At 37.1% G+C, this 27,596-nt stretch overlaps 1 protein-coding gene and 1 long non-coding RNA gene across 3 annotated transcripts in view; one reads left to right on the plus strand and one right to left on the minus strand.

Annotated features, from left to right (window-relative positions):
• Positions 1–3,167: 3,167 nt before the first annotated feature.
• Positions 3,168–26,668, minus strand: LOC124390450. The gene is made up of 3 exons (XR_006926744.1): positions 26,562–26,668; positions 25,868–25,937; positions 3,168–3,699 (listed from the first exon to the last, which is right to left on the minus strand). It is a non-coding gene; the product is annotated as an uncharacterized LOC124390450 (long non-coding RNA).
• Positions 26,646–27,596, plus strand: part of cdin1 (CDAN1 interacting nuclease 1) — a 64,347-nt gene continuing 63,396 nt past the window's right edge. Inside the window, exon 1 of one of the 2 annotated variants that reach the window (XM_046856391.1) lies at positions 26,646–26,762. Coding sequence is in view for 1 of the 2 variants with exons in the window: in XM_046856390.1 (XP_046712346.1) it covers positions 26,699–26,762 (64 nt within the window). In the remaining variant the exon portion in view is untranslated. The remainder of the gene's footprint in view (positions 26,763–27,596) is intronic. The other variant, XM_046856390.1, reaches the window with a different exon arrangement.

The following is a 27,596-nucleotide window of genomic DNA, read 5'->3' on the forward strand; positions in this document are numbered from 1 at the left end:
GCAGTTTGGTTTTAGTATAAAACTTTCCAACAAAATAACACATTAGGTCCAAGTCTCTATTATTGATAGGCCTACTTGCTTTTGAGTTATTGAGGTCTGGATTAAACCCTTTCAATACAAGCGGCTAATAACAATAAAATCTCAAAAATAATTAAAATCCATTTGATAATGCTGGATTGTGATTTCCTGTAATAACAAAAAAAAATAATTCAGAGTCTTCTGGCTATGCTTAAGAGACCTCACTTTAAAAACCACTGATCTAAAACATAGGGGTAAAATTATAATGATACCGTTATAATTATGGAGAAATATTTTCATTGAACTTCCATTGTGATGATGTTAATGATAAAACGGTAATAAATTCATGAATAACACGAAATCAGTCATGAATCATGCAATAAAAATTAAACAAATCAAGTGCATTCTGCTGTTAATTTATGAAAGAAAGCAAAACCATTACAGGTCCAAATAATTTTTGGAGCTACTACTGGCCAGTGTGTTAAAGTCTTTATTCAATCAGTTTGTAGGCTGTGGATCTAAAATCATAGATTACTGCAATGTATTTTTTTTTAAGAAGATGAAAAGGGCAGCAAAGTCTATGCTCAATTAAGCCGTTTAGCAGAAATACAGCAAATAAATCACTTTGTCAATCGATGTTCTCAATAATTAAATGCTGGCCGATAGATTTTGTGTTTTGGAGGCTGTCGATATGAATGAAATTTATAACCGCGGCCAAACAGGAAGTCAATTTTTACTGCAATTCAATTTTCGTCTGGAACACGTATAATGTGAATATGGCCATAAGCGGAATATTAGAGGCTGAGTGAGTTTTTTTCCAGACAGCCTGATCAATAAATTAAGGTAAAAGCAGCAGAGCTCTGGCAGACACACACGTGGAGTAAGACTCTGTGTGTTTGCAGAGGTTATCCTTTCTAAAAATCGATACACACTTCTGTAATATGATTATGTGTGTATTATTTCACAATTTACAGGTGAATTTGTATGAGCGACGCCGTTGTGAACTCAGTCTCACATCTTGTTGAAAGATTCCTCTAGGACTACGTGTCCCTCTGGACCGGATGAACACAATCACACTCATCTGGGTTTCTTGCTCAAAGCTATTTACACATATTAGACATAATGAAAAAAAGTAGTTCGTGTGACGACTGAAGTCTAAAATGTCTCGGAAAGAGACAGGAAGCTTTGTACACAACTATCATGCCGTAGGCTCTGACGAGTTGGAAGAGCTAGAGAACTGCAGGCGATGACAGAGGTCTGGATATATGCAAGTACTTGAGCTAAAGCAAATAATCTGAACAAACAAAAATATGCAATGAAGCTGTCAGGGTGGCGATCCGGACATGGCTTCGTGTAAATCACGCAGTTATCATAGTATTACACCTCTTCAAATAGACTTCCCCAGAGAGGCAGAGAAAGAGAGAGAGTAAGCGAGAGAAACTAAAACACCGTGCTGTGTAAATCATAGCCGCATTACCAACTGTACTACTTCTGCTGTCCAACTAGAGGACATCAGGATGATAAGTTTGAGCAAGACGAGCTGGCATGGGCCACATTCAGACTCTAGTTTTACTGCTCAAGTACAAGAGCAAACCCACAGAATGTTCATTCCTGTCAGGGAAGAGTTAAATAGCCAAATATTTGCTGCTGGGACTCCATTTTCAATCCTTCTAGACAGTTCATTGGTACAGCAGACCAGCAGGAGAAGAAAGAGCTGTTGATGGAATGCAGCCATTTCGGTGACCTTGTGGCTCTCCCTCGGAGGAAGGCCGGAGACAGGTAGATATATGGCCAGTTTGTTATTGTGAATTCCAGATCCTGCGATTATCTCGGACTTCACTTCTGGAGTTTTTTAATCTCGGATTCCTAAGTCGGTTCACCCAGGGTGCTGTTGCTCCCTTGCACTCACCTTTCCCTGACCTACACACTTTTTTTTCAGTGTCTAGCAAAAGAAAGAAAAAAAAACCGTCAGAGAAAAAAAAAGTACACCTTACAGATTCCAGGGCCAGGCTCAAGTTTCATTTTAATGTCCGTTTACATGTGGGCTGGTTGGTGGGGAGAATGAGAAGGAGGTGGGGGAGTCCCCCATTGCAACCATTAGTTTTACAGATGAGTGCTGATGTCACCGGCTCGACCATCAGAGGCTAGCTGACATGAAGCAGCAATGTAGCTGGTGCCAGGGAATTTATTTTCCCTGTTGACTAAGCATCAAAACTTTAAACCTTTCATAAAGTGTGATCGACAAGACAAAACACATCACTCTTCAACAGCGGCTTGCATTGAGACAAAAGCGAATCAGTTTTGGAGCTGTGCTGATTGCAAACGCTATTACTGTCGCAAGGTGTAAGAAGATTCCGTGAGTGTATGTTTGGATTAGGTGATTACAAGCTTCTCTTGCTTCGACCCCCCCTTTTCCTGGTGCTCCAGCAAAAGGCAATAGGATAAAAGTGCTTTTACTTTGCTTTTACAGCAAGCTGTACTATGGGTGAATAAAAAAAAATAGGGGTTATAAAAATAGACACAGCTGGCAAGATGCAAAAAACAATAGGCCAGCTGTTTCTTTTTCATATTTTTTTGTTTCATTTTTTCAGTACTGGTTTTTAGTCCCAAGTAGACCTGATGAGGTCAGGAAAGTTTTGTTGTAAAAATAAGGGTTTGATGAAAAAAATTACATTTCTCTAACAGAGGCAAACTGGAGCCTGTTTTTACAGAAGGCAGGAGAGCAAAGGTTCATTGAAAAACTCTTTACATGGTGTCTATCTATCTATCTATCTATCTATCTATCTATCTATCTATCTATCTATCTGTCTGTCTGTCTGTCTGTCTGTCTGTCTGTCTGTTTATATTTTTGTCATCAAGTTCTCAACCACTAAAATGTTTTACCATTTGTAAACTCATAGAATCTTTAAAACTGAAATGGGAGAACATTACATTTAAGGATTCCATTCAGACTTTTAACAGCTGATGTATGATATCAAACTGAACTGACTAGTTTTATACCTGCTCTGCTATGGCAGACAACTAATCCATCACTTTTGACATTTACTGTATTAGGAAATGACACTTAAAACTTTTTTTTTTACCACAGTGTTTGTTAAACAACATGCTCTCTGCAAATCAAATGCAAGTAAAATACATTTATGGTTTATTAAAATTTATCAGTTTGTTCCAGACAGAAAAAAAAAAGCTTGCTGTTGGCCAAACTTCAGCCACAGCAATGTCTGATGGTTTTTCTCAGACCGCCACACAAATATTACACAAGTGTCTGTAAAAGCTAAACAGAGTTTAGGCATCTTTAAAGCATCACTTTGAAAGATAGATGAGTGCACGACACTTTTAAAGAGAAATTCAATGAAGATGTGTGTGTTTATACAAGAAACGTGTTGCGTCGATCGTAAAAGTAACTACTGAAATACTATAAACATAAAAGCAGGCACAGATTCACAGCATTGTCGCTCCTCAAACTACATAATGCTACATTGTGCTCACGTTTATACAGTGCTGCCATTCAAAGGGATAAATCTTTGATAAGGAGTATACATACATTAATGTGTCCATAATTATGGCTGAGGCATAATGTCCGAATTGAATTCTCTGCCCTTTGAGGTGTGGGCTGTGGGATTTTCGTATGCATACATCCTTTTCATGCGCCACATATCCCATAATTCTGTGCATCGATGTCTAAAAAAAAAAGATCGAAGAAGAGATGACAGCAGATAATTTTATTTTTTTTATTAAATAATTATTTATCATCATTTTTGCTTTTATTTCTAGTGGGAAAATCGTATATAGTCTCAGTATATCCGTTTTATTTCCACTAACCGAAAATGTCTTCGACTAACAGGCTTTTACTGTTAATGACCATTATTATATGTTTGTACCATAGCATTGTGGTTATATACACTTCCTCCTTCGTCTGTCTAGAAGCCTTTTATTACTGCTACATACATTTTGACTCACTACAGCTAAAAGACATCTCACAGCTCCATGGTCCCTGGTTCGAGCTGTTTATATCGGGCTTCCGTGTAGGTTCTCTTCCTGTGTTCTCCTGGGTCTCTGGTTTTGTTCTACAAACATTGTGTTGATGTCTATTTTAAATTGCTTTTAGATGTGAGTGAGTATGTGCATGTTGTCCAATTAAGTGTGTGTTCCAGGCTTACAACCCTGACCAGGATAAAGTGGTTACTTAAGATGGCTCAAGGAATGACTGAACAGCGAAGCATCAAAGTAGCTGCTTTCTGTTTCATACACTTGATATATACTGAATGGTATTACAGCTATCAGGAGTAGCATATTGATATGTATTTAAAGGTTTGTTGCTGTAAGTATGCTAAAAACTGTGGAATGTGTTAGCTAAGTCTGTCTACACTCCCTAACTGCAGGGCCAAGACTGCAAGCAAGGCTTCCAGCACACTTCACTAACTGCATGCCTGCGCATCATCCCTTTTTAAAAGTTTGTCAGTGTGACAGCGTCACAGGGGTTTTTGACGCCGTCTGTCAAACTGAAAATCACGCCTGCTTCTGTCCCCGTCAGCTCTTATCACCACTCATTCCTTAAGTTTGTGTCTGCAAAGATTCTGGCAAATATTACCACCTCCCGCCACCCTCCCCCATCCGGGAGAGAATATGAAAGTGTGAAATAATCTCTTTCTCTCAGTTTTATCTAGGAGTCATCCTTCATCCCAGTGCTCAAACATTCAGGATTTTCATCAGTCACTCAAGTGGAAAGAAAAAGAATAATAATAATAATAAAAAAAAAAAAGCGCATTAATGTTTTGATGTTCATCTTTGCGAATATGAACCAGCATGACAACCTTAGCGCTTTGATTCTTTTAATATCTCCCAGAATTATTTCATTTCACCTCGGGTTAAATGGTACTGTCAGAACATGACTGCATGTGAATGTGCTGCATGCTGGAGACAATGACGAGGGGATGTGGGGGAGGCGTTCGTGTGTGTGCTTTAATTGCATTACAAGACAAACATTTAGGAGCATAATACAAAATAGCGGAGGCACAATTTTACAGAGCGCAGCCGCATAAAAACACAGTGCCTCAGATCAATTTTGGCATATCCATCACAATGCCCTATCAGCGAGGTGCAGAGTAACCTGATTTAAGGCTGATTAATTGGATTTGTAGGAGAGACACAGAGGGGTAGAGGGGCTTCCAGACAAAAACAATAGCCCGAGATTAATCGCTCGCCCGCGCCATAACACCGCTTCAAAAAGCCGGTCTTGAAAGAGTTCTTCGATGAAGAAACGATTGCACGATTCGCGCATAACTTGCTGCCACCGGCAATGCTTTCCCTCCAACCCGGCTTGTCAGGTGTAATCATTTTGTTCAGCTTAATGTTTTATGCAAATGCACTCGGGGGTAAGGTTAGGGTGCTGCCGGGGTGGAGAATTTGTTGTCTGGCGTGTGATGTTGTTGTTTTTTTCTGTGTTTTTTTTTTCAAGTGCTCAAACAATATTTGCACTTCTCTGAACATTGCCCTGATTATTTCCTGGTTGCATTTGTAGGTTTTTGTCTTTGCTGCATGTATGTGTATGTGTGTGTGTGTGTGTGTGCATATGTATCTCCAGTGGGGATCACAGAGTGTGTGGCACATCACAAAACCACCAGCAGCCCCCAAATTCACTGGAGAAATCAGAAAAATACAGAACTGCAGCATACCTAAACACTCACTTCCTTTATTATACACACTTTACACATGCATGCTTCAGTCTAGTGCCAACAGATGTAATGTGCGTAATTACCACATTGAAAACAGTTCGATTAGAAGTAAGTGTATAAAAAGTCAGTAGAAATGACAGGGTTACTAAGTATATTATTATTTAACATAATAAAACTACTACCACAGCATGAATAATACCCAGATATGCTTAAGCTGTCCATTCATGCTTAGGCAATCAATTCCCTATTCTCCATGTGACAGGACTAGAACTGTGAAATTCCTCTTTTGGAACATTAATTACACTATAACAAAACCATTAAAAAAAACAGCCAGATTCTGACAATATCATACTATATACAATACTGTACTGCAATATACTGTGAACAGCGTTGCATTCCAGGAGTGACGTTTAGGTTGTATAAGTATAGTGCTACTGGTGATCATGAACTGAAATAAACAAATCTGTACATTTTTTTAAAGCAACACAACAAAGAAATCTGATATTGTAAATACAGCGGGGCCCCAACATCTTAAAATATTAGTAAATTTCACATTTATTTTCTATTTTATCAGATTGATATAGAGAAATCCAGTTTTTAAGTACTCGGCAACAGAATGCAGTTTAGTTTAGTGCAAACAATAGCATTGTATAAAACCACATTAACAATTAACAAATGAATACCTCTATGCACTAATTATACTATTGAGTGAAATTTGAATGAAAAGTAGAATCTTTTAATTATGTACAAGTTTCCTCATATTTCATTTTTGTATGACTGACATGCTGGCATGAACGCCGCAAGTTCGCATTACAATCCCCTCGTGCTCAGATGCGTCACTGTGTATTAGAACACATGGTTTAAAATAAGATATTAGACATGAGAAAGATTTGGCCTTTTATACAAAGCAGTTAACATGTTTAATATCACATGTTTGCTTTCATTTATATAAAGGCTGGAACTAGTGCAGCACCATGATTATTACATTTTCAAGATTTGGAACATGTTTCTTTGTTTAGAATGTTTTAAGCATCTAAAATCTTCCAATTTTGACCGCAAACAATGTCTTATTTCATTCCCAATGGCTGACAAACATTTTAGACACATCATTTTAACGATGAATATATTTATATATTAGATTCTAACTATAGTAATAAAAGTGACACCTTATTTGACACAAATTTGAAGAAAGTTTATTTTTTAATCAGAGACTTTTCTATACACTAAGTGACAAGCATCATTTAAGAAAGTAGTGTTTAATACTGTACATGTGTGCAGTCTCCTTAGCACATGGAATTGTAAAATATGGATTTTTCTGCCTTAAATATAATATTATAAAATTGAAACGTACACAATACATTCATCCTGGCATCCCTATACAGAACTGACCTACACAATTGTACAAACTAATACTACAAACTAACCCTTCATATTATTCATATTCACTCCACTCCACATAAATAAGGAAGGTAATCACCCAGAAAAATCAATGCAGAGGAAAAGAAGAGGCCGGAGCGCGCGTAACATAACCCCAGGTCTCCACACCGAACACCTGCCTTTTTGGATTTTTATTGGCCTATATCTTTTTTATAGTTAATCGTCATCATCACCATCATCATCAGAGGACATCTAAAATCCAAGAAAAATGTCAGCGCCGAGGAAGCCAGCGAATCACTGAAGGAAGGCCTTGCCTCAGGTTTTGTTTTTTTCTCCCTCCTCATACCAGCCTTAATTTGCTGCCAGATGCAATAAAGGGATGTAGCCGATGGAGGGAGGGCGACTTTCTTATCTACAGAGTGATATTCTCTGCCTGGGTCTTTTATCACCTTTAAAACCCAGCACACTTTAATGCAGTGCACTGAGCCTTATTGAGCTGGAGCTAAACGATTCTCTTCCCGCTGCCCCCCTTTTCACTCTGCCAAAGCAAGAGCCTTTAAACTACTTTTTTGCAGCTCAGTCTGACAGTTTAAAATTATTTATCATTATTTCATCTTAACCGGCGATGATGTTGCCAGGCAGTTATGGGAAATTAAGCTGTAAAATGAGTCTTCAAAAAACGGCTGGGTGCAGAAAAAAGCATCACCTTTGACTGTGTGGAATATAACGCATGTGCCCTGTGACAGAACCCTAGAGCCAAACTACTTTTAAAGGACCACAAGAAAGCATAAGAAGTGTGGAGAGAGAAAGAGAAAGAGAGAGAGAGAGAGAGAGAGAGAGAGAGAGAGAGAGAGAGAGAGAGAGAGAGAGAGGATAAAGAGAAGAGCAGGTGAGAAACGATTATATTGGGGGCTTAATTTATGCCATTAAACCCTGCTTTTACATTTCGCTCCTTTCAAGAAACACAATACTAAAGCTGCCTTTTTTTTTAGGTGTAAAGAGACAAAACAAGCACAAAGACAAAACAAAACTTGGCAACGTGACATATGAGGGATTTGAAAATGTTGAGCCATGAGGTTTTAACCTGATATATTTAAACTATAAGTAAATGTCCTATATGGTACATGTTGTACAGACAAAGTGCTTCTGTGGCTGCAAGATGTGAAACCTACTGAATATCAGTTTGATCCAAAAGAATCGATCAAATAATTAATTAAATTCAACTTTAAAATTAGTCACAAAATCACAAAAAAACTATTTCCTTTCAATAGCAACAGCTCATTGGCAGCAACTTGTTGAAAGTTTCTAAAGTTTAAAGATTAATAGTCTAAAAATAAAATTATATATAAAAATGAATAAAAGTATGTACTTATTCATGTAACCGTATATCTAATATCAGGGCTGTGATAGAATTATACTAATTACTTTATGTTTTCTGACATAGAGAACTTTGAATTTGATGTCTTGGTAATAAATTAATATTAGTCTTAACTTCACAAAGAGAAAAAAGATATAGTGATAGAATAAAATATTGAATATATAGAATAAGTAAGGGATAATCCATTGTTAGGTGTGAATTGTAAAATTTGAATGAACGACATGGAGGCAAAGAGCCACCTGATGTGAAGTGCATTAAAATCATGTAACACACACCTCACTGGGGATTATCCAGCTTGTACTGTGGACATTTGCCAGCACTGGCAAGTTTATGCTGTCGTTGAAATCTGCAGTGTAAAACTTATTACCTGCATTTAAATGAATATATACACACGCACGCACGCACACACACACACACACACACACACACACATACACATGTGTGTGTGTGTGTGCGTGTGTATATATAAATACAACCTCAGATGAACAACGACACATGATATCTTGCACTATGTCATTATTTATTTGACAAATATAAAACCAGAAAGTACACCTTATGATTTAATAGCTTGCAGAACCACATTTAACGGCAATAACTTGCTATTAGCAGTCTTTCACATTCAGGTTTATGCAGAGATCTCTTAAAATCAAGATACAGTGCATACTGAATTATTTTCTTGATACTATCTGTCACCTCAGAATGCCTTTTGTAAAACGTTTATTACCATTGTTCCTAACTCTTCTTTTTCACCAGACTAATGCAGAAAGTAGTTTTCAGAGCAATGATGTTGTGAGGATGTGGAGCTCAAATAAGCACGTAGGCCTATTTCATATTTAGCTCTGATCATGATGACAATTAGGCAACAATGCTTTACACAAAAGAAACATTTCATTAAAATATTAGAACCATACAAGCTGCTGATTATTCCCCCGGGAGAATGACAAAAGAGGGAAGGAGAAAATAACAAAGGATGCAATTAAAACCTTTTTTTTTTTTAGAGATACATATTTGTGAGGCAGTGCCTGTCCCTCTCATTAGGAACCGGACTGGGTTCTCACTAAGCTGAATCCCATTACGATGACCTTTACTCATTACTTCAGCATTACGGCATGAGACACATTCCTCTTTTCTAATCATAATGAGGAGACCAATATACAGACTAATACATAATCTGATCAGGGGCCTCAGTCTGCAATTAAAGAGACCTTTTTAAAGTTCACCTCCATTACAGGCTTGAAGCACTGTGAATGACGCTGCGGCTGGAACTTAATAACAAACATGCAGTCGTTAATTATTGCCTGTGCTTGTGTGGCTCAAATGGTTTTGATTTTTTCTTTTTTTTTCCTTGAGATATGCTCCCCGGTTTAGACTCTGACACAACTCGTAGTAAAACATATCTTAGTTAATTTCGTTAATTGAGCTGAAATCATAGGCGGGTGGGCTTAACTTAAACATACGCTGACACGTTTGCGAGTTGGTCTAGAAAGTGCTAAGAAAAGGCACTTATTACACTGTCAGAAAAGTTGCGGTACAATTCCTGCACCCGTCTGATCGAAAACGATTTCAAATTACAGGGGTGTCAAGCAATGGACATTTTTCACTGTCATGATTTACTGATACAGGATTTATTATGCAGACTCTAACACCTGGCTTCAGCACTGTTTCAACATTAATGACAGTGAAGAATATTAGATATGAGTAGTCTACTGTACTCAAACAGTATTTACAACAGAAGCAGCGATTATCAACACAGCTAAATCCACAGCAGGATCAATGTGGCTTAAATTACCTTTGGTTAAAAAACTGGTTCTCGGTTTCAATAATAAAAAAAAAAATAAAACAGAAATGATCCCAAAGGATTGTGTTTTTATGTTATATGATACAGTAATACAGTCTGGTATTTCAGTTTGTTGGCTTAAATGTATGTATCAAGCTCTGTTACAGAATATCTAAATATGATAATAGCCTCTAAAATGGTACATCCCCAGAAAAAGCAATCAAACGATAGTCGGCTCTTACATATACCTAATAATAGGCAGCTACTTTGACCACTAGCAAGCAATCAATCGTTCCAAGTTCCACCAAATTGATGTCTAATGGATTAAAATTTTAAGACTTATGAATTCACAGGTAAACATAATAGATATTAGGAGAAAAACAGTTTAGAAATCTTAAACTATAGATGCTGACACCTTTGTATATGCATAAAAGGTTTAACGGAAATAAACTGTATTATCCTTCATTCACTGTCATTATCTGCCTTATGGTCAGGGTCATGTTTAATTTTGAGCCGATCCTGGGGAAAAAATTTATATACCCCGAATAGGTTTCTATCAGATACACACTAATTCACACACTCATAAATAATTGTGCTATGAAGAGTAGAGGAAATGTAGTGGAAATGTTATGTCCTAGCATGATTTTAGGAAGGTGGGAGGAAACTGCAGAACCCAGACATAAACCTGCATTAATATTAATAATAATAATACACTGCTTTCCCCACAGTAATAGGTTATATGTTTAAGTATGTTTGAAGCACAAGATGTGAATGCAGTATTCATGCTTTTGCTTGAGGATTTACTGTAAACACTAAATATAGAAACATGACACAATACGCCCATAATTATTACTTCAATTGAAGAAGAAGAAGAAGAAAAAAAAGTCTGAGCACATTTCACCACAATCATTTCAAACAAAGCTTTGATGCTGGGGGGGAGCCTGCTGAGGGCACAAATGCTTTTAATCAAAATGTCCTTTTGCCATCCCGGCTCTCTTTCAGACATCAACTCGACATGAGGGCATTTCACTAAAAACATGCAATATTTAAAATATCCAACTAAATCTGTGGTCATTGTTATATTCAATATTTCCACTCTCATGCAAACCTCTCATACACAATGGAGAGATGCGACTCTTAAAGATTGCTCTGTACATTCCTTACGGTGCGCAACCCAAATCTTGATGAAGTAGCCAAGTGGCTCCTTTGCCATGTTTATGGTGCAAGAAATGAGACAAAACTGTGACCAAATTCCTCACACTTCCTTCTTTCCACACCTCATGGGCCAGTGGGTTTGGGTCAGCCAGCATCATTGCTCTGTGGAACTTTGGCAGTGTGCCTCCTCACCCCTCCACAGGTGTTTCCCATTGCTGACTCGCACTCTCTTCACACACACATTGAAGAGCAACATTGTTTTAAGTGTGAGGAGTGCGGGCCCCCTGCAGCAGGCACTGACAGGCCCAGAAGCCCATGTTTATCTGTATGCATAAAAGAACATTGCACTGTCTACTATGCACAGGCACAAGGGACGACACACGGTTTAAACATTACTGCGACTTTTAGGGATCGGAAAGAACCTTGTCTGGGCCTTAAAAAACTTAAAAGGGCATGGCTGAATATAGACTTTTATGAATTGTTTATGCTCTAGTTGTTTTGTTTTTTTCAGTAACTGCTTTAGCATGGTCGGGTCACAACGGATCTTAGTAACAGAGGCAGAGGCACACCCTGAAATGGATGCCAGTTCATCTAAGGGTACCATACAGTTTCACACACACGCACATATTCACACATTCGTTCACACCTGCGGCAATTTAGAGTAGCATTGGGGAGGTGGAGGGAAACCGGAGAAAACCCACACATACAGAACATGCAAATCCCGCATGCTGACACAGACAGTCACTATACCTAAAATGTATTTCAAATCATACTGCTTTTTGCTGCAGCACTGAAGTAGGTCTTACAGATCTCAAATGGAATTTCACTGTTATTGCCACATTCATGTGAAATCTCAGAAAGCTGGGGGAAGATTTACTCTTACTACAATGTCAACTAGCGACGAGTGACAGGTAAAGAAAAAGTCAACATAAAGAGTCTTAGGAAGGTTTTGAATGCACACTGTTATTACAAAAAACCTTGGCACATACTCTACAAATGAACCCAATCCCTGCCAGCAAAATGCCATCTGCAGTATATAAAAAAGACATTGAAACTCCTCGGTATAGTGGACTAGTTGAGAACATGGTGAAGAATGACTCATCTGCGGTTTCTACAGCAGGGAACGCTCAAATGTGCACTGAAATCTTACTGTAATATCCCTCTCTAGGTAGCACTGGACAAATTCCTCTTGATGACAATCTGATGGCATCATGTAGTAACATTCTCCATCATTGAATATGCGAGTTGAACCACGATTTCCAATTCTATCAATGGCCTTTTCAGTAGATATAAATACATATATCACTTTAGTCACTGATCCTAGATATCACAGCCATCTAAGCAGCATTTGTGACCCTTTTTCTAAATCAATTGCTAGTAGTGTGATAAGGGGTTGATTACCTGATTGTATAATTTTATATTGTTGAATTTATTTTATAATTTATATAACAGAAAAGATTTGACAGAGGGGCTTGCATTTTAACAATATTCATTTAAAAATTATTGATGCACACATCCAATACAGATTTAATTATCATTTCTACAATAAGAACCCATTCACAGCAACTTACATATCAGGAATAACCCAGGACTTATACTAAATGAACAAACAGATGTATATTAAATATATAATTGAATAATCATTTTTTAACGAGACTCGAGTGGTTTGTAACGGTCAGTTAGTTTTCCGCCACACTAGAGTCTTACTTTTGGCGCACATTTTAATTCAATTTTCTGACTTCAGCAGAAAGAAAGAGAGAGAAGATAATAATGTAGCAACTGTAAGTTATAAACTGTCTCATAGCCATTCCAAAACATTAAACGTTAAAATAAACAGTTGAAAGTATAAATGTTGTCATTCACTCATAAAAATTGTGTCAGCTGGCAAATCATTGGTGTATTAGAGGAAACACACACTATAGACCAACTGAGACTGAAGAGATAACATGCAGTGCAGTTTTCATATACAATAAAACAGCAACATACAATAACAAGACAAAACACTTTCAGATCCAGCAATTTTCATGGACAGCATCACAAATGAATCGTGGCGTTTTAGTAATAAAATAGAGCAAGGTAATAGTAGCATATAGTAGATACCTTTCAGTTCAGTTGGCCCACTGGGGAACCTTGAAAGCCTCTGGTAAACCTTGCAACAGAGCAATTCGCTATTAGGAAATGCACATTTCAATGGACTATACAGACACATTTACTAAAAACTATGTATAGGGCAAAATATAAGAAAAAATATATATATAATATATAAATATAAGAAAGCTATTTTGAATTTTGTAAAAACCTATTAGTGAGATAATAATTTCCAGACCACATACACGGCAGCCCTGGATACAATGAGATTTTCTTTCAGTATTTATTTTCACATGATGTGACACATACTATAGAATGTACAGATGCTATAAGCCTTGTTCATATGTGTAAAACATCAGCACCTACACTAACAATCATGTCAAGAGCAGGCACTGGCTAACAGCACTTCAGAATGATATCATTGTTTTCTTTGCAGTTTGGGTGAATCATTAATTCACCTCTAAATGCCTAAAATGTGGGTAATAGCGGGACAGCTGCTTCCTCTGCTACGACAGTGTCAAAGATGCAAGGATCTTCTGTAGGCAGTCTGCTCCTGTTTTAGCCAGTTACCTTTCAAGTGCACTCACAACATATAGGCAGCACCTCTGACACGGCAGTGAAAGCAGGAGCGCCTGACTGAGATTGCTCAGTAATTCTGGCCACATGATTGACTTTATGATCACTTTAGTAGAGCAACCAGTCGTTATGCTTTCAACCCATGCCAAAAGTTTCCTGTGAGAAAGTGATGGGGAATTAAGAAGGGAGGGGAGGGGATGGGGTAAAAGGGGGTGGGCTGAGGATTGCATTCAGGCACTCTGTAGAAGAGCGTGTAAAGTCATTCTTACAAAGACCCTCCTTCGTACACTTTTAATGGCACGGAATTATTGGCCTGAGTGGAAAGCGAGCACTGTCTTGGTTTAAAGCGGCGTACGTTGACAGGAGTGACACGGCCATTTTCCTGTGCTCCATTAGTGCAGAGAAGGGCCAGCCCTAGTGCTCTTAAAAGGCCTGCGCGTGAACGCAAGCACATCGCCTCCTTCACCATTATCCTCTGATGGCTGTTATTTTCATATTGACAAATTGGTAAAACTGTCATTCTAGTCATACTGCGTCTCAAACTAGTGTTTTATATTTTCTGTGTGGAAAATAAATTCCACTGCGTTGTATGACACATTATAAAATCATACTGACAACATGGCTGCATATTAAACCTTATACCAGGCAGTTATCTTTACAGGTTGTAAAAGAAAAAAAATTAAAAGGACATTTTTATCTACTGTAAAAAAAAAAAAAAAAGATAGTTAAATTGACACATAATGGATTACCTCATTGTACTTAGTGTCACTGATACTGTTTTTTTATTTTTTTTTATTTATTCATTTATTTAGAATAATCATTTACAGTAAAATCATTAGTATGTGTTGAAATCCCTTAAAGTGAAAAATCTTTGAGCAAAATGGTGCCTTTTAATGTGCAGATTCTGGCATCTGGTTTTGCGTTTTATTTATATAGAAATCAGACAAGAGGGATTTCTAAGACCCTGAAACTCTTGACAGTGAAAATCTCTGCCGGTTTTCATGTAAGTATTGGAGAGTAATAACGCATCTTTCACCAGGAAAACTCTACAACTGTGGGCTCCTGTCAGAAGAGAGCTATGGGAAAGCTCTGCTCCACAGAGAGTACAGAGATGCACCGGTGGTTCTGAATCTACAGGACGTGTGTATATGTTTGCATATGTCCATGCATGCATGTTTGAGAATTGGGTATTCATCACCAGATGCTTTCATAGCAGCACATCATTAAAGTTTCCTCGTCAAAAAAACTGAAAGACATTGTTCTTCTTTAGCTTTCTGCTATTTCTATTTTCTTCTACTTCACTTCCTGGCACATGTGTTGGCAAGCGAGACTTTCTTTCACAGCACAACTCCACTGGCTCTCTGACAGCACAGCAGCTCCAGAGATGGCGCATTCTGCTACTGTCTAAAGGGACCCAGCCTCTCTTTCATAAATCCCTCAGACATGTCTGCAGAATTTCAAGACGACATCATTAATGCTGCACTGAAAACGCCAGCTCCGGTCCAAAGCGAGACGCAGGAGCACCGCTGAGCCTTCTGAAACTGTACATCGGTGTATGGTGGCTTGGCAAAACTATAGCTTTGACTAGCTCAATACCCAGTCAGCCTTTAGCGGCAGCATCCCCCGATGAGAGGCTAATCCGTAATTACCACACAGAGATGATTAGTTACTCCAAAGCCTAATAAATTTCATTTAGGCTCTGCAGCTGGCAAGAGAAATGCAGATAAGCCAGAATGAGAGGCTGGTGAACCTTTCTAGTGATGCGTGATATAGTGTTGCTGCTAAAAAGTTATTCCTGTTGTCTCAGTGTGTCTCAGCTAAGACATGTAAAGCATATTGTTTATTTATAAAATGTGTAAATATGTTAATAAATCAAGAATTTATAGAAGGTTTTATATGATTTCTTTTTTTTAAATGTAACAATGTTTAAACCATTTTTGTTCAAAAAGTAGTGCACATTTTTTTTTTACATTAATCAGCCACTTCCTGTCAGTTTTGAATTTCTAAAATTATATTTGCATTTAAAAAAAAAAAAAAAAAAAAAAAGTGACGCATATCATATCATATATTATATATATATATATATATATATATATATATATATATATATATATATATATATATATATATATATATATATATATATATAATGTGTACTGTTTTCTATGCTCATGTTCATCTAGATGGTTAAGCATTCATGGCAAACAAATCAAATTGTGAGTACGATATTACATTTTTATGTAAGCCAGCAAGTTTTCATTAAAATGTTTAATTTTTTATAGCATTAAAAAACAAGGTGTGTAAAATAGACACACAAAAGCACAAATCTTTATCATTATCCACCAGGAACCTTAATACATTTTCTTTCTCACTTACATTTTTTTTGTATCTCATTTCTCAAAAGGAGTGAACCAAAATAGTCACAATGACTTCTATGTTCAGATGTTTCCAAATTAGGTGTTGAGATACATTATGTTAAAAGATAGACTGTCGCACTCACTATTTTGCTGTAACTGAGACCAAAGTCTCACAAGGAGAAAAGTTGCCCAGGCCTCCCACCAAAACAGCCATGTTTACGTCTGGACTGCAGGCTCGGTGTGTATACACACACATACACATATTTCACAGTCGCACACAAAGAAAAACAAACCCACTGCAAAAATGTGGCCTCTTCAATCTGAGCTGAGATCTTGGTTAGCACAATATGCTAAAGCAAAGTGACAGAGCTGCACTCAGAGCCTTGACTGACTTGTCAGTGTTTCTCGGCTCATTAGGAGATATGATGAATGGGCCACTGCCAGCAAAGTCATTAAATCACTGTGAATCAGGACTGTACACATGTTTATAATCTGCTATTCAATTAGCACAGTGAAACAAAAAAATGCTAATGAAATAAAGAGGAAAAGGGCATTTCTGTTCCGTTAATTTGGCTCAGTTACGGTGGGGGGAAAAATATTAATTGCAGAAGATTTATTATTTCTTTGTTACGTGACTTCCTTATATAACGAAAACAATAAATCTCATTGTGGAGATAAATTTAAACTGAACTAAAGGAAGTATCTGCCATACAGTCAGTGATTGTTTTGTCTGATTTTTTTTTTATTGTGTAAAATGCTCACATTTTCCATTTCTCTCTTTGTGTTTACGTAAAAAAAATGTCTTTAAAGAGAAACTGTAAATGACTAATTTTTATATCCTTTCTTAAGAGGGCTGCATGATCTTTAGAGAAAAAAACAAACAAACAAAAAACCCAACAAGATGAGAAATCACCTCAATTTGATAAACTCTAAATATAGCTCTATAGGAGGAGGATAAAGCTTGTGTGGAATTCGCTCCGTTTTCACAAATTTCTTGTCTCTGTGAATAAATGAGTTCGAGCGAGAGTACCAGGTGCAAACGCAGGTGCTATCCTGATGGAAAGGTCAACCATTTTTTAAAATGTCACATTATCACGTATTGGGGATGCATTCAATAAAATGCCTTTTAGGAGGCCATTGTCATGAGTTTTGGCCTTTCCCTTAACAAGAGCTAGCTCCAATATGTCATAATGCTAATAGAGGACATGTGGTACCTTTAACTTCACTGTCTATAAAATGTATTTATAATGTTATTATAATAACCTAATAATAACTCAAATAGCTGCAACATTAACTTCTTAAAGCAAAAAGTCATACTTTTCCTTTTGAATAAACTAAATGTAGGGCACTGAAATAAGTTTTTTTGGCTAGTGTCTAGTCAGCTGGGTAATAGGAGGAGGAGGATAGTAATATGAGGAAAGAGGAAAAAGAATGAGAAAGCTTAACAGAATGAAGAGGCAACTCGGATTCAACAGACATGAACAGACCGGTTTCTTCATCATCAGCTAGGCCGCTCTCACACCAGCCGTAAAGAGTCGTTTTGGCCTCCCCCGAGACCAGTTATACTTTTCCATAACTAGCGCAGTTATAAATCTCGCATGTTCTACAATATATATTTCCTCCGGAATCAATTTACCTTGAAATTCACACCCTAACAAAATAGAAAATTAACTTCGGCTGTAAAAATTAACAAGGTCCGTAAGAAGCGTTGTAAATGAAGAGCCGCGAGACCTCACGTGCCTATACTTGCATGCAATATACTTACCTATGTATTTTACTGAAGAAAAGAGCTCCTTGTAGAAACGAATCGTTTATTTTCGTAAAATCGGTTATAAGTGCGTGCGGCAATGCCCCGGAGATCCCGGTGTGATGTTCGTGTCTAAAATCTGGCTTCCATTTACCTCGTCAAAATATTTATCCACTGATATGACCCTAAAAAAACTGCAAGTGCTGCAGAATGTTCAGTGAAATTCTACAAGCAATGAAGCAGTTATGTGTAAGAAATGGAAGTCTCTTCCACACACACACACACACACACACACACACACATACACACTGTCACATGTGCACCTGTGTGTTCATGTAAACTAGGAGGCACAGGTCTGAAGGAAGCTTGTGAACTGTGTTTTGATTTCTTTTTCCCAACTCACACCACTGTAATTAATCATCATCTAGCACGGAGTTTTACACATGCCACAACTACATTTAGATAAGAGTGCTTACTCAATGACAAGTCAATCCTGAATAATACAGATGTAAATATATCTTGAAAAACGTTTTCAGAATAAACGTCATGCTGCTAGTTTTAATGCAGCGTGGATCTGTTTCGTATGGACAAAAAAGAAAACAGAAAAGGAAAAAAAAAACACCAAGGCCAAGAAGAAGTGATGGGATTTATTTGCGCAGGCTTTCTGAAGCACTGAAGGCTCTCTGCAGTTTGAAACAGCACGTCTGGGGTCAGAGGTGAACGCTGAAAGCCAACGATCCGACAAACAAAAAAAGAAAAGTCAGCTTAGTGTGTGGAAATGGGATGTTAATCCGCATGACGTTTGATCAATCTCGGCTAATTTGGATCTTAAAGACTAAGCAAATATATTTATTCTTTGGACATAAGAACAGGTGTGAAACACAGTTATGCCTACAATGAAACAAAACATTTTCACAAAAAAAATTGCAATTATTATTCATTTATAATAGCAGTAATTACTATAATTATTATATACTTAAATTATTTATTTTATAATTAATAAAACATAATTGTACTTCTTTTAATACATACATACATACATACATATATATATATATATATATATATATATATATATATATATATATATATATATATATATATATATATATATGAAATACATTATTATGATAATAAAAAAACTTATGTATAAATTGCATACTACATTTTAAAAATAATTTTTTACATACTTCCCCCCTTTCAATTATATAATTTGCCTTGAAATAAATGACATACAATTAAACACATCTCTAACTGGCTCAAGGTGCAGCACCGTAATGAATAATGATGGGGATCTTAAATGGCTTAGGAATGAAGGCGACTCTCATCTCATCTCTCTCCCATGAGGCTTTAGGCACTAGAGGCCAGCGTGCCATCGTCTATACCCCGTTTAATTGGTCATTTGACATGAGTGACTTGACTTCACATCCGTGAACTGTCAGCTGAGATGGTTAGCACTCTCCATTATTAGAGGGAGCTTCAAAATTCTGTGCAGCCAAGCACATATCAATTTGATCAGTTCAGTCCAAACACCATCCGTTTGTTTTTTTCTCATTTTTGAATAAAAGCTTACGCTGTATACTTGTTTAATCAGAATATTCAAATACAAATCCCATCATAGTGAGATCAAATTTGCCAAGTTCAACTTGACTCCTGTCTCCCGGAAGCATGTTACAGAATGGTGGGTGGATATCTGAGCTGCTCCCCTGCAGCATTTACACTGGGCTTGTCCAAATAATCATACTTGCATTTTAGCACAATTATCAGCACGCCCTATTCCACAGGTCTGATAACATTCTCGCCTGGGTTTCAATGTGTCACTTGGTGAAAACAATACCTTATTGACACAAGTTACAGCCCCACAATGGATGGCAAGCTTCGGGGTTCCTGTTTTTGTTGACACTGATTAAGCTGCCTATTGAAAAGTAAACTGCTGTGGACACACACACGCATAATTGGACCTTTAGAGCCCTCTGACATGCAATACGACAAATATGTGCTTCAAATATTTGAGTTTGATAACCGGGGGAAGGAGGGCATACAGCAACACACACACACACACACACACACACACACACACACACACAAGCAGTTGAGCTGCAAAAGTGTTCTCCACTACCTTACACCAGGAAAGGAAAGGAGCCGACTGCCACTAGGGGACAGTAGCAAGTCATGAACGAGAGGAAGAGGAGCTGAGCAGCGAAAACTGCAAACAAAAGACTTTCTTTGTTGCACTCTCAGATAATAACAGAATACAGAAATAGCTACTTGACTGCTTTGCAAAAGATCTTGACAATGCGCCGGCCCATAATGCACAGAAACGGCTCTGCATTTACATAATCACATGAAATGTAAACCAGCAAGTAATACGGCCGGCAGAGGGAAAAGAAGAGGTAGAAAAAAAAAATCCTGCTTTCCCTGTGGAATTAATGTTTCCACTAAAAACACATTCGGCTTTATATACTTGCTCACAACGGTACAGAAACAAATATATTTTAGATTATCCTTTTTTTTTTTTTTTTTTGCCTGGTTGACTCGATTTCTTTAAGTCGCATAAAAGAAAGTTCGAGTTTTCAGTAATAAAACAAGGCTTCATTATAAAGTGCATCAACAAACTAAAATTGGTACCATTTAAAAACTTCCCAATGAATACTTTCAAAATAGAGCCTGAACCAACTGCACCATGTTTTCCACACAATAATACTCAAAAAAAAAAAAACAACAACAACAATTGACTCTAAAGCTTACTATAAACCCTCTAAACCTTTTAGACCGAATATTTTTTTTTCCTAAACTTTAGAATAAATACTCTTAAAACACTGATTAGACATTATATTTGCAACAGGAACACGGACGGTGATCTCAGGCCGGCCTTGATAAAATGGCAAACGAATGAAATCAAACAAATCGAAAAGACATTCAACAAGCAAACATCGAATAGATCTGCTTGTTCAAACACATTTATTTTGCATAAGCGCACGTCGCTTGGTTTTGCTTCGAAATTGTTTCTGCGCACACGAGGCCTTAACCGTAAGAGTTAACACCTCCTTTTACATAACACACCAGATAAACCTGTCAAGAAAGCTCCTGGGTCCCTATAGCAACTGAGCACATACACTAAACACGGCTCCTTATCCAGCAATTAAAACGGCGTCAGTGCCGAGCCGTTCCTCTGACGTCCGTCATTAAAACCTGACCGTGAAAAAAAAAAAAAACAACGCTTCTCCATATACATCTGCACTAATGCTAAGGCAAATAACATGATTTTGGATTTGAAACCAAGACTGCATGTCTGCATAGCGGTAGCACTAGACCTAGTGAACATGTCTTCTGAGTGATGTGTGTAAAAATCATAAAACCTGAAGCACATGTGGAATCTGCATTTGTTATCATAAGTGCTTCTTTTTTCTTTTTTCACCTCCGGTCCAAATTTGTCTTGATTCTCCAGGAGGCGTATTTATTCAGCCAGAAAGGAAGAATACACAGAATAATCTGGAAACGTAATCGCAGCGTGTTTGCACTTCAGCGACACAAATATCCGATGCACTTCTGTTTTTCTTTTCCTCCCCTGATACACTTTGAGTGACACGGGGCTCGCTGGCTTGAGCTGTAGCTACAGGTTGCTCGGTTAAAATAATTACTATTCTATTATTAGCAGAAATATTTGTGTTATTGTTGCGGAGTGTGAAACGCGGGCCTGAGCGACGCGCTGCTATCAGCGGGAGTGTACAAATACAAACACATTTGTCAGAGTTATTGACCTTTATCTCTCCACTTTCTTGACAGCCTTCTCCAGTTATTGACAATACAAACACACGGGGCAAAGCGTAACCTTTCATTTACCAAGCCGTCTCTCCCTCTCGCTCGCTCACTCGTTCTCTCCCTCGCTGCCTTTTCACTCGCAATTTGTTTAAATAACACGGCAGACAATGGTACTGTTCATTTCTGCCATTTCTCTTTCTCTCCAAATTTTACTAGATAATGTCATTAGGCAGATACAATGGCGGGCTATTCAGCCCCGAGATACGGAGATATTTCACGTCTTCAGGATGGCTTTGACATGGTGACATTACCGCAGAGTGTCTCTCCCCTATTTGTTTGCTTACAATGTCATAAATATATCATGAATCTTGGATCACTTAACCGAGCCATCCATCCTTCCCTCCAAGCCTCTCAAAATATCACGTTTACATGCATATGCACTCCAAAAAAAAAAAAAAAAACCTGGGATGCAGCTGGGATAATAATTGCGAATCCAATCTTTTTCATTGCTACATAAAATCTAAGTGAGACTAAACAACAACAACAAAAAAATCCTTTAAGTGCGTGTAAAATCTGATCCGCTCACTGAGGAGGCGCTGAGGTAATTCATGCTTCCGTCTTTAATGTGAAGCACCACGCAGCCGTATATTCATTTACTGAGCCTAAAAAGACAAGCGAAATGATGATAAATTACATTCCGAATACTCTAATGATGCTCCTGGAAAATTACCATCCTTTTTTTTTTTTTCATCACATCCCCTTTTTTTTTGACGTTTCAGCGTGAAAAATAGCATACATAAAATATGTGCATCCCCACCAGTCAGACGCTCTCTGGACACTTCAGAGATGAAAATTAAATTTTAAACAATCCAGACCAGTGTTTGGTGACCACGGTTAATCATCAAGAAACAAAGACATCAAACAATATTTGATAATGAGAAAAATGCCTCCAGGATATTAGGAATGGGGGAGAGAAAAACCCAGCGTGAGCCGTGGCGGCAGAGGTAGTGGCAGCCCAGACACTGAAACACACGCCTGCCTGCACGTCTCTCTCTCTCTCTCTCTCTCAATACACAAACACACACAGAACAGAACAGCGTGCCTATTTTGCAGATTTCAGATTTTCTGTTTTAAGTTCCTGTTGAGATAATTAGAACTCAGTGTGGGAATTCAACAAAGACATCAGTGTTTGGAGAGATGTTGCTTTTTTTTTTTTTTTTTTTTTTTTTTAACCACATGCTGCATCATGACTGAACCCAATTATCAGTTCAAATGCCTCGGTGATGACCTCAAGTACACACTAGAACCATAAAATAAATAAATTAAGAAAGAAAGAAAAGCATAGTTAAAGTTCACCTTGCATTAACAGGACTGGAGAGAATTTTTCACAAGAGTAACTGAATTTTTCAAATTAATTAAATTTGTGTGTTAAATAAATGTAATCTGTGTGTATATATATATATATATATATATATATATATATATATATATATATATATATATATATATATATATATATATATATATATAAATTTATCTAAAGAGAATACTGTATATATATATTAATTTGTACATTTTTATATTTATTCACATGCATTTATTGCTGTCCAATCTATCTATCTATCTATCTATCTATCTATCTATCTATCTATCTATCTATCTATCTATCTATCTATCTATCTATCTATATGGAGATAGATCAATAATATATAGGACAGCAAAAAATGCATGTGAATAAATATATAAATTAGATAATTATTTAAAGTAAATAAAAAAAACCTACCTAAATCAACTAACATATAATAACAAAATGTCAGAAAGATTCCGAATGTATAGAGAATATTAGACTACCTGTCTATTTGTGCTTATTAAAAATATTAATAATAATAATAATAATAATAATAATAATAATAATAACTAAAAATAATAAAAAGCACCATACTGCTATTATTCTCTTAGAAAACTCCCTTATGTCAGAGTAATTAGTGCTGAGCAGAAATGGTTGCTTGCGGGGCCACGATTGAAGGGCTGCCCTTTCCTCTCCTTAGAGAGTGTATTACTAGGTTAGACCTGATTGACGCACCGTTAACAGTTTGGAGAAATCTGGGGGCCGTTCTGCAGCACTGCCACCTCACTCATGCAAATGGCACCGGAGCTTCCCTCTGACAAAGATTAATGAGCCTGTGCTGCAGTCTTTGTTTCAGCTTTCTCCCATTTAGGATGAAATACCATCCAAAATCTATCCCCGATTAATCCAATAAATTTCTTCATAATACACATGTTTTTTGAGGCAATTTACAACAAGGGAGGAGGCCACTGTGAGCACAATTACGTTTAATTACTTGGCATCTAATTAGCTTCATTAAATGCTAATAAAATAAACGGGAAAAAAAAACAACCCATGATTTAAAACGCTGTGCCAAACACACGTCTTGTACTTTATGGTGTAAATTATTGCTATGAAATTTCATGGGGTGTTTGTGTGTTAATGAGGACCCCCCCCTCCAATAATCTGAATCTTTGCTAATCCAGGGTTTATAGTTTATGGGGTGTTACACGTAAAAGTAAAAAAAAAAAAACTAAAATAAAACTAAGAAGGTGTGAGAGAATAAACACAATATGTCATATTAAACCAGCCAAGAGAGATGCAATATTTCAGTAAACTAGTGGGAAAATTATGAAATACATGAAAAACAATCCTACAATATTTAGATTCTATAAACAAGGCAAAGGACTATGTGTATTAATATTTGTTTTAAATATTAAACCCAGACTATTTCTAGTATAAATAACATAAATACCCTGTAGAGTAGAATTGCATTTTTTGCAACCTAAAAACACACACACATTTACACACACACTGAAATTGCACAAAGCAGAAGCCTTACACCTCTAGTGTGGGAGTGAATATAATTGCATCCCAGACGGTAAGGTATAGGGGTGCCATTAGAAGCGCAGTGTTTAGCACTACAATAGTGTGCCGAGAGCCGAGGAGCAGAGATCAGTGGAGCGTCTCTTGGATATCACAGGGAAACATCCTTTGCAAATTCATCTCCCACTGTGTGCAGGCTTCACAGCTGGTTAACGGCACTGTGTGTACCACTGGCCTGTTTACATGTCGCCTCGCTCTTTTTTTCTCTCTCTTTCCTCCTCCTCCTCCACTTCCCAGCAGCCTTACACCCACCACAGCTTCTTCGACCAGCTTGCACCCAAAACCCAGCACCTCTGATCCCTGCTTTTAGAGCCATTACAACGCTTTGATTTTATCTTTTTTTTTTTTTTTAAACCACCCCACTACACTGATCCTTTTATGCCTATTACACAGACCGCTTCCACGACCTCTGATTCTCTGATACCTGAAAGAGGAAACAGACGCAGTCCTGCCTGACCTCAGCCTTTTATATCCACCGGCACTAATGCTGCCTTAACATCCTAGATATTTATCTGTTATGCTCAGACCGAGAGCAGACAGTCCTGAACATCACCACACACACACACACACACACACACACACACACACACACACATGACATGACGTGTCTGCATTCAGGAACGGCAAGCCTAAAGCATCTCATGCTGTTGTTGAATCAGTGGGGTAATAACAATTATAAGATAGGAGATTTTTATCTAAATTTTCTGCCATGGGTTATGTTTGGGTAAACATCAGATCATTGTGTGTTATGATTAAAACAAATGATACGTTCAAATGTCTCAAGCAGCCTGATAAAATCATTAGAAGATTACAAAATAAATGTGAAGCAAATGTCTTCTGTATACTAGCAGGCCTGAGGGAGTGTTTTCATATAAATCGTTTTAATTGAAATTACTATTAGTTTTAAATAAAGGCAATTATCAAAATGACAGGAGATCGTTTATTTAAATATACCCTCATTATAATTCAGAAATTCTACAAAATAAATATCAACGTACAGAGCAGACATTAGATATTAACCTCACCTTTAACCCTCATGTTGTAGTCTTTAAGTTTATTCTGTTTTCTGTTGGCTGAGAAATTCAGTCGAAATATCTAAATAGAGAAACAAAGAAAAAATATTACTGTAATGTATAAAGGCAAATATATTGTAAAGAAAATTACTAACATCTTTTTAACTGTTCATTTAAAAATGGTGACGTCATTAACCTTAACTTTATGTAGTTCAGGGTGCTGATTTGCTAGATTTATTTTTTTCCTTAAAAATATATATATATATTTTTTCTGCTCATAAAAACCTGCTCAGGGATATGCAAGCAGTATTAAAATCACTAAGTCACATTATCTATACAAAGCATTTTTAGACATTAGCATTGATTTCGTTTATTGAGCCTAAAGCCTGACATGATGTCTATACGCAGGCACATATTGCACAGTACATGACATTATTTCATTAGAAGGAATTTATAAAAAAAGATTTTGTAATCCTCAGAAATAACATTATCTTCTCAAGTCGAATATTAGTCCATGATTATTCATTATGGCCGGATTGTATAATTAAAATCCGTAAATCATTTTTTATTATTTACTATTTTCTGATTTCTAATATTTCCTTAATTACAGAGAAGCAAAGTAAAAAAGTATTGTGTATATCTATATTTAGGAACGTAATGCATATATTATAATTTTACAAATAAATTCAAATCATGCTGACTTTACCTGCAATTACCTCTCATGGGAGGATTCTCAGCACCGCCCATTTTTCTCAGCGTTATGACAGAGTAGTGTTTCTAACCAATCAAATACGACTTTACTCAATTCCAACAAGAACGACCAATCAGAACCGTGTTTTTTTTATGACGCCCGCCTTTCAACTCTTTCGCGGGAGCGATCCAGGAAGTACTTCAATATCCTTAAGCGGTAATGATTTCTGTTCTATTAATTACATTCTGGGTAACAAATGATCAAGAGACGTTAATATATGTTTTAACCGCGCTGTTGTTAAGTGTGTCTAGAGATTTAAACGAATGATTTTCACTCTCTCTGGTTTTTACCGAGAACGAAGAGTGAGTTAGCAGTTTTGGGTTGTGTCTCAAATGAGTTTGTTATAGCTATGTAGTGTGCGCTATAGTGATTGTAGCGGACTGTTGTAATACACTTTATAGTGCACCTAGAGAGGGAGCTGAGAGGTGTTTGGAATGGAGCTGACGTAATCTTGGCTAACGTGCTAGGCTGTACTGTCACTGATGCCGTATAAAATGTTGCACATACAAATAAAACCTACCATACAGTCGCTGTTTATAGCATACTTACATTATTAACGTGTATATGAATTTCAGTCAGTGTAAGTGTAATATGTGCTTCACTGTCCAACGCAATGGTTATTTATCAGTAAATATTAGATGTTATATATGCGGTATACAGTGGACTGAATTCAGACTGTAACTTGCTGAGACAATATGCATTAAATGCATTGACGCACACGTTGTGACTGCACTGTTTTTACACACACACACACACACACACACGTGTGTGAGAGAGAGAGAGAGAGAGAGAGAGAGAGAGAGATAGATAGATAGATAGATAGATAGATAGATATCTCAAAAGTGAGTACACCCCTCACATTTCAGCAAACATTTTATTATATGTTCTCAAGAGACAATAGGATAGAAATGAAACTTGGCCACTCCATCACCTTCAGCTTCCTCAGCAAGGCAGTCGTCAATGTGGCGGTGTTTTTGGGGTCGTTAATAT

The sequence above is a fragment of the Silurus meridionalis genome, chromosome 8, assembly GCF_014805685.1.
Source record: "Silurus meridionalis isolate SWU-2019-XX chromosome 8, ASM1480568v1, whole genome shotgun sequence".
Classification (NCBI taxonomy): domain Eukaryota; kingdom Metazoa; phylum Chordata; class Actinopteri; order Siluriformes; family Siluridae; genus Silurus; species Silurus meridionalis.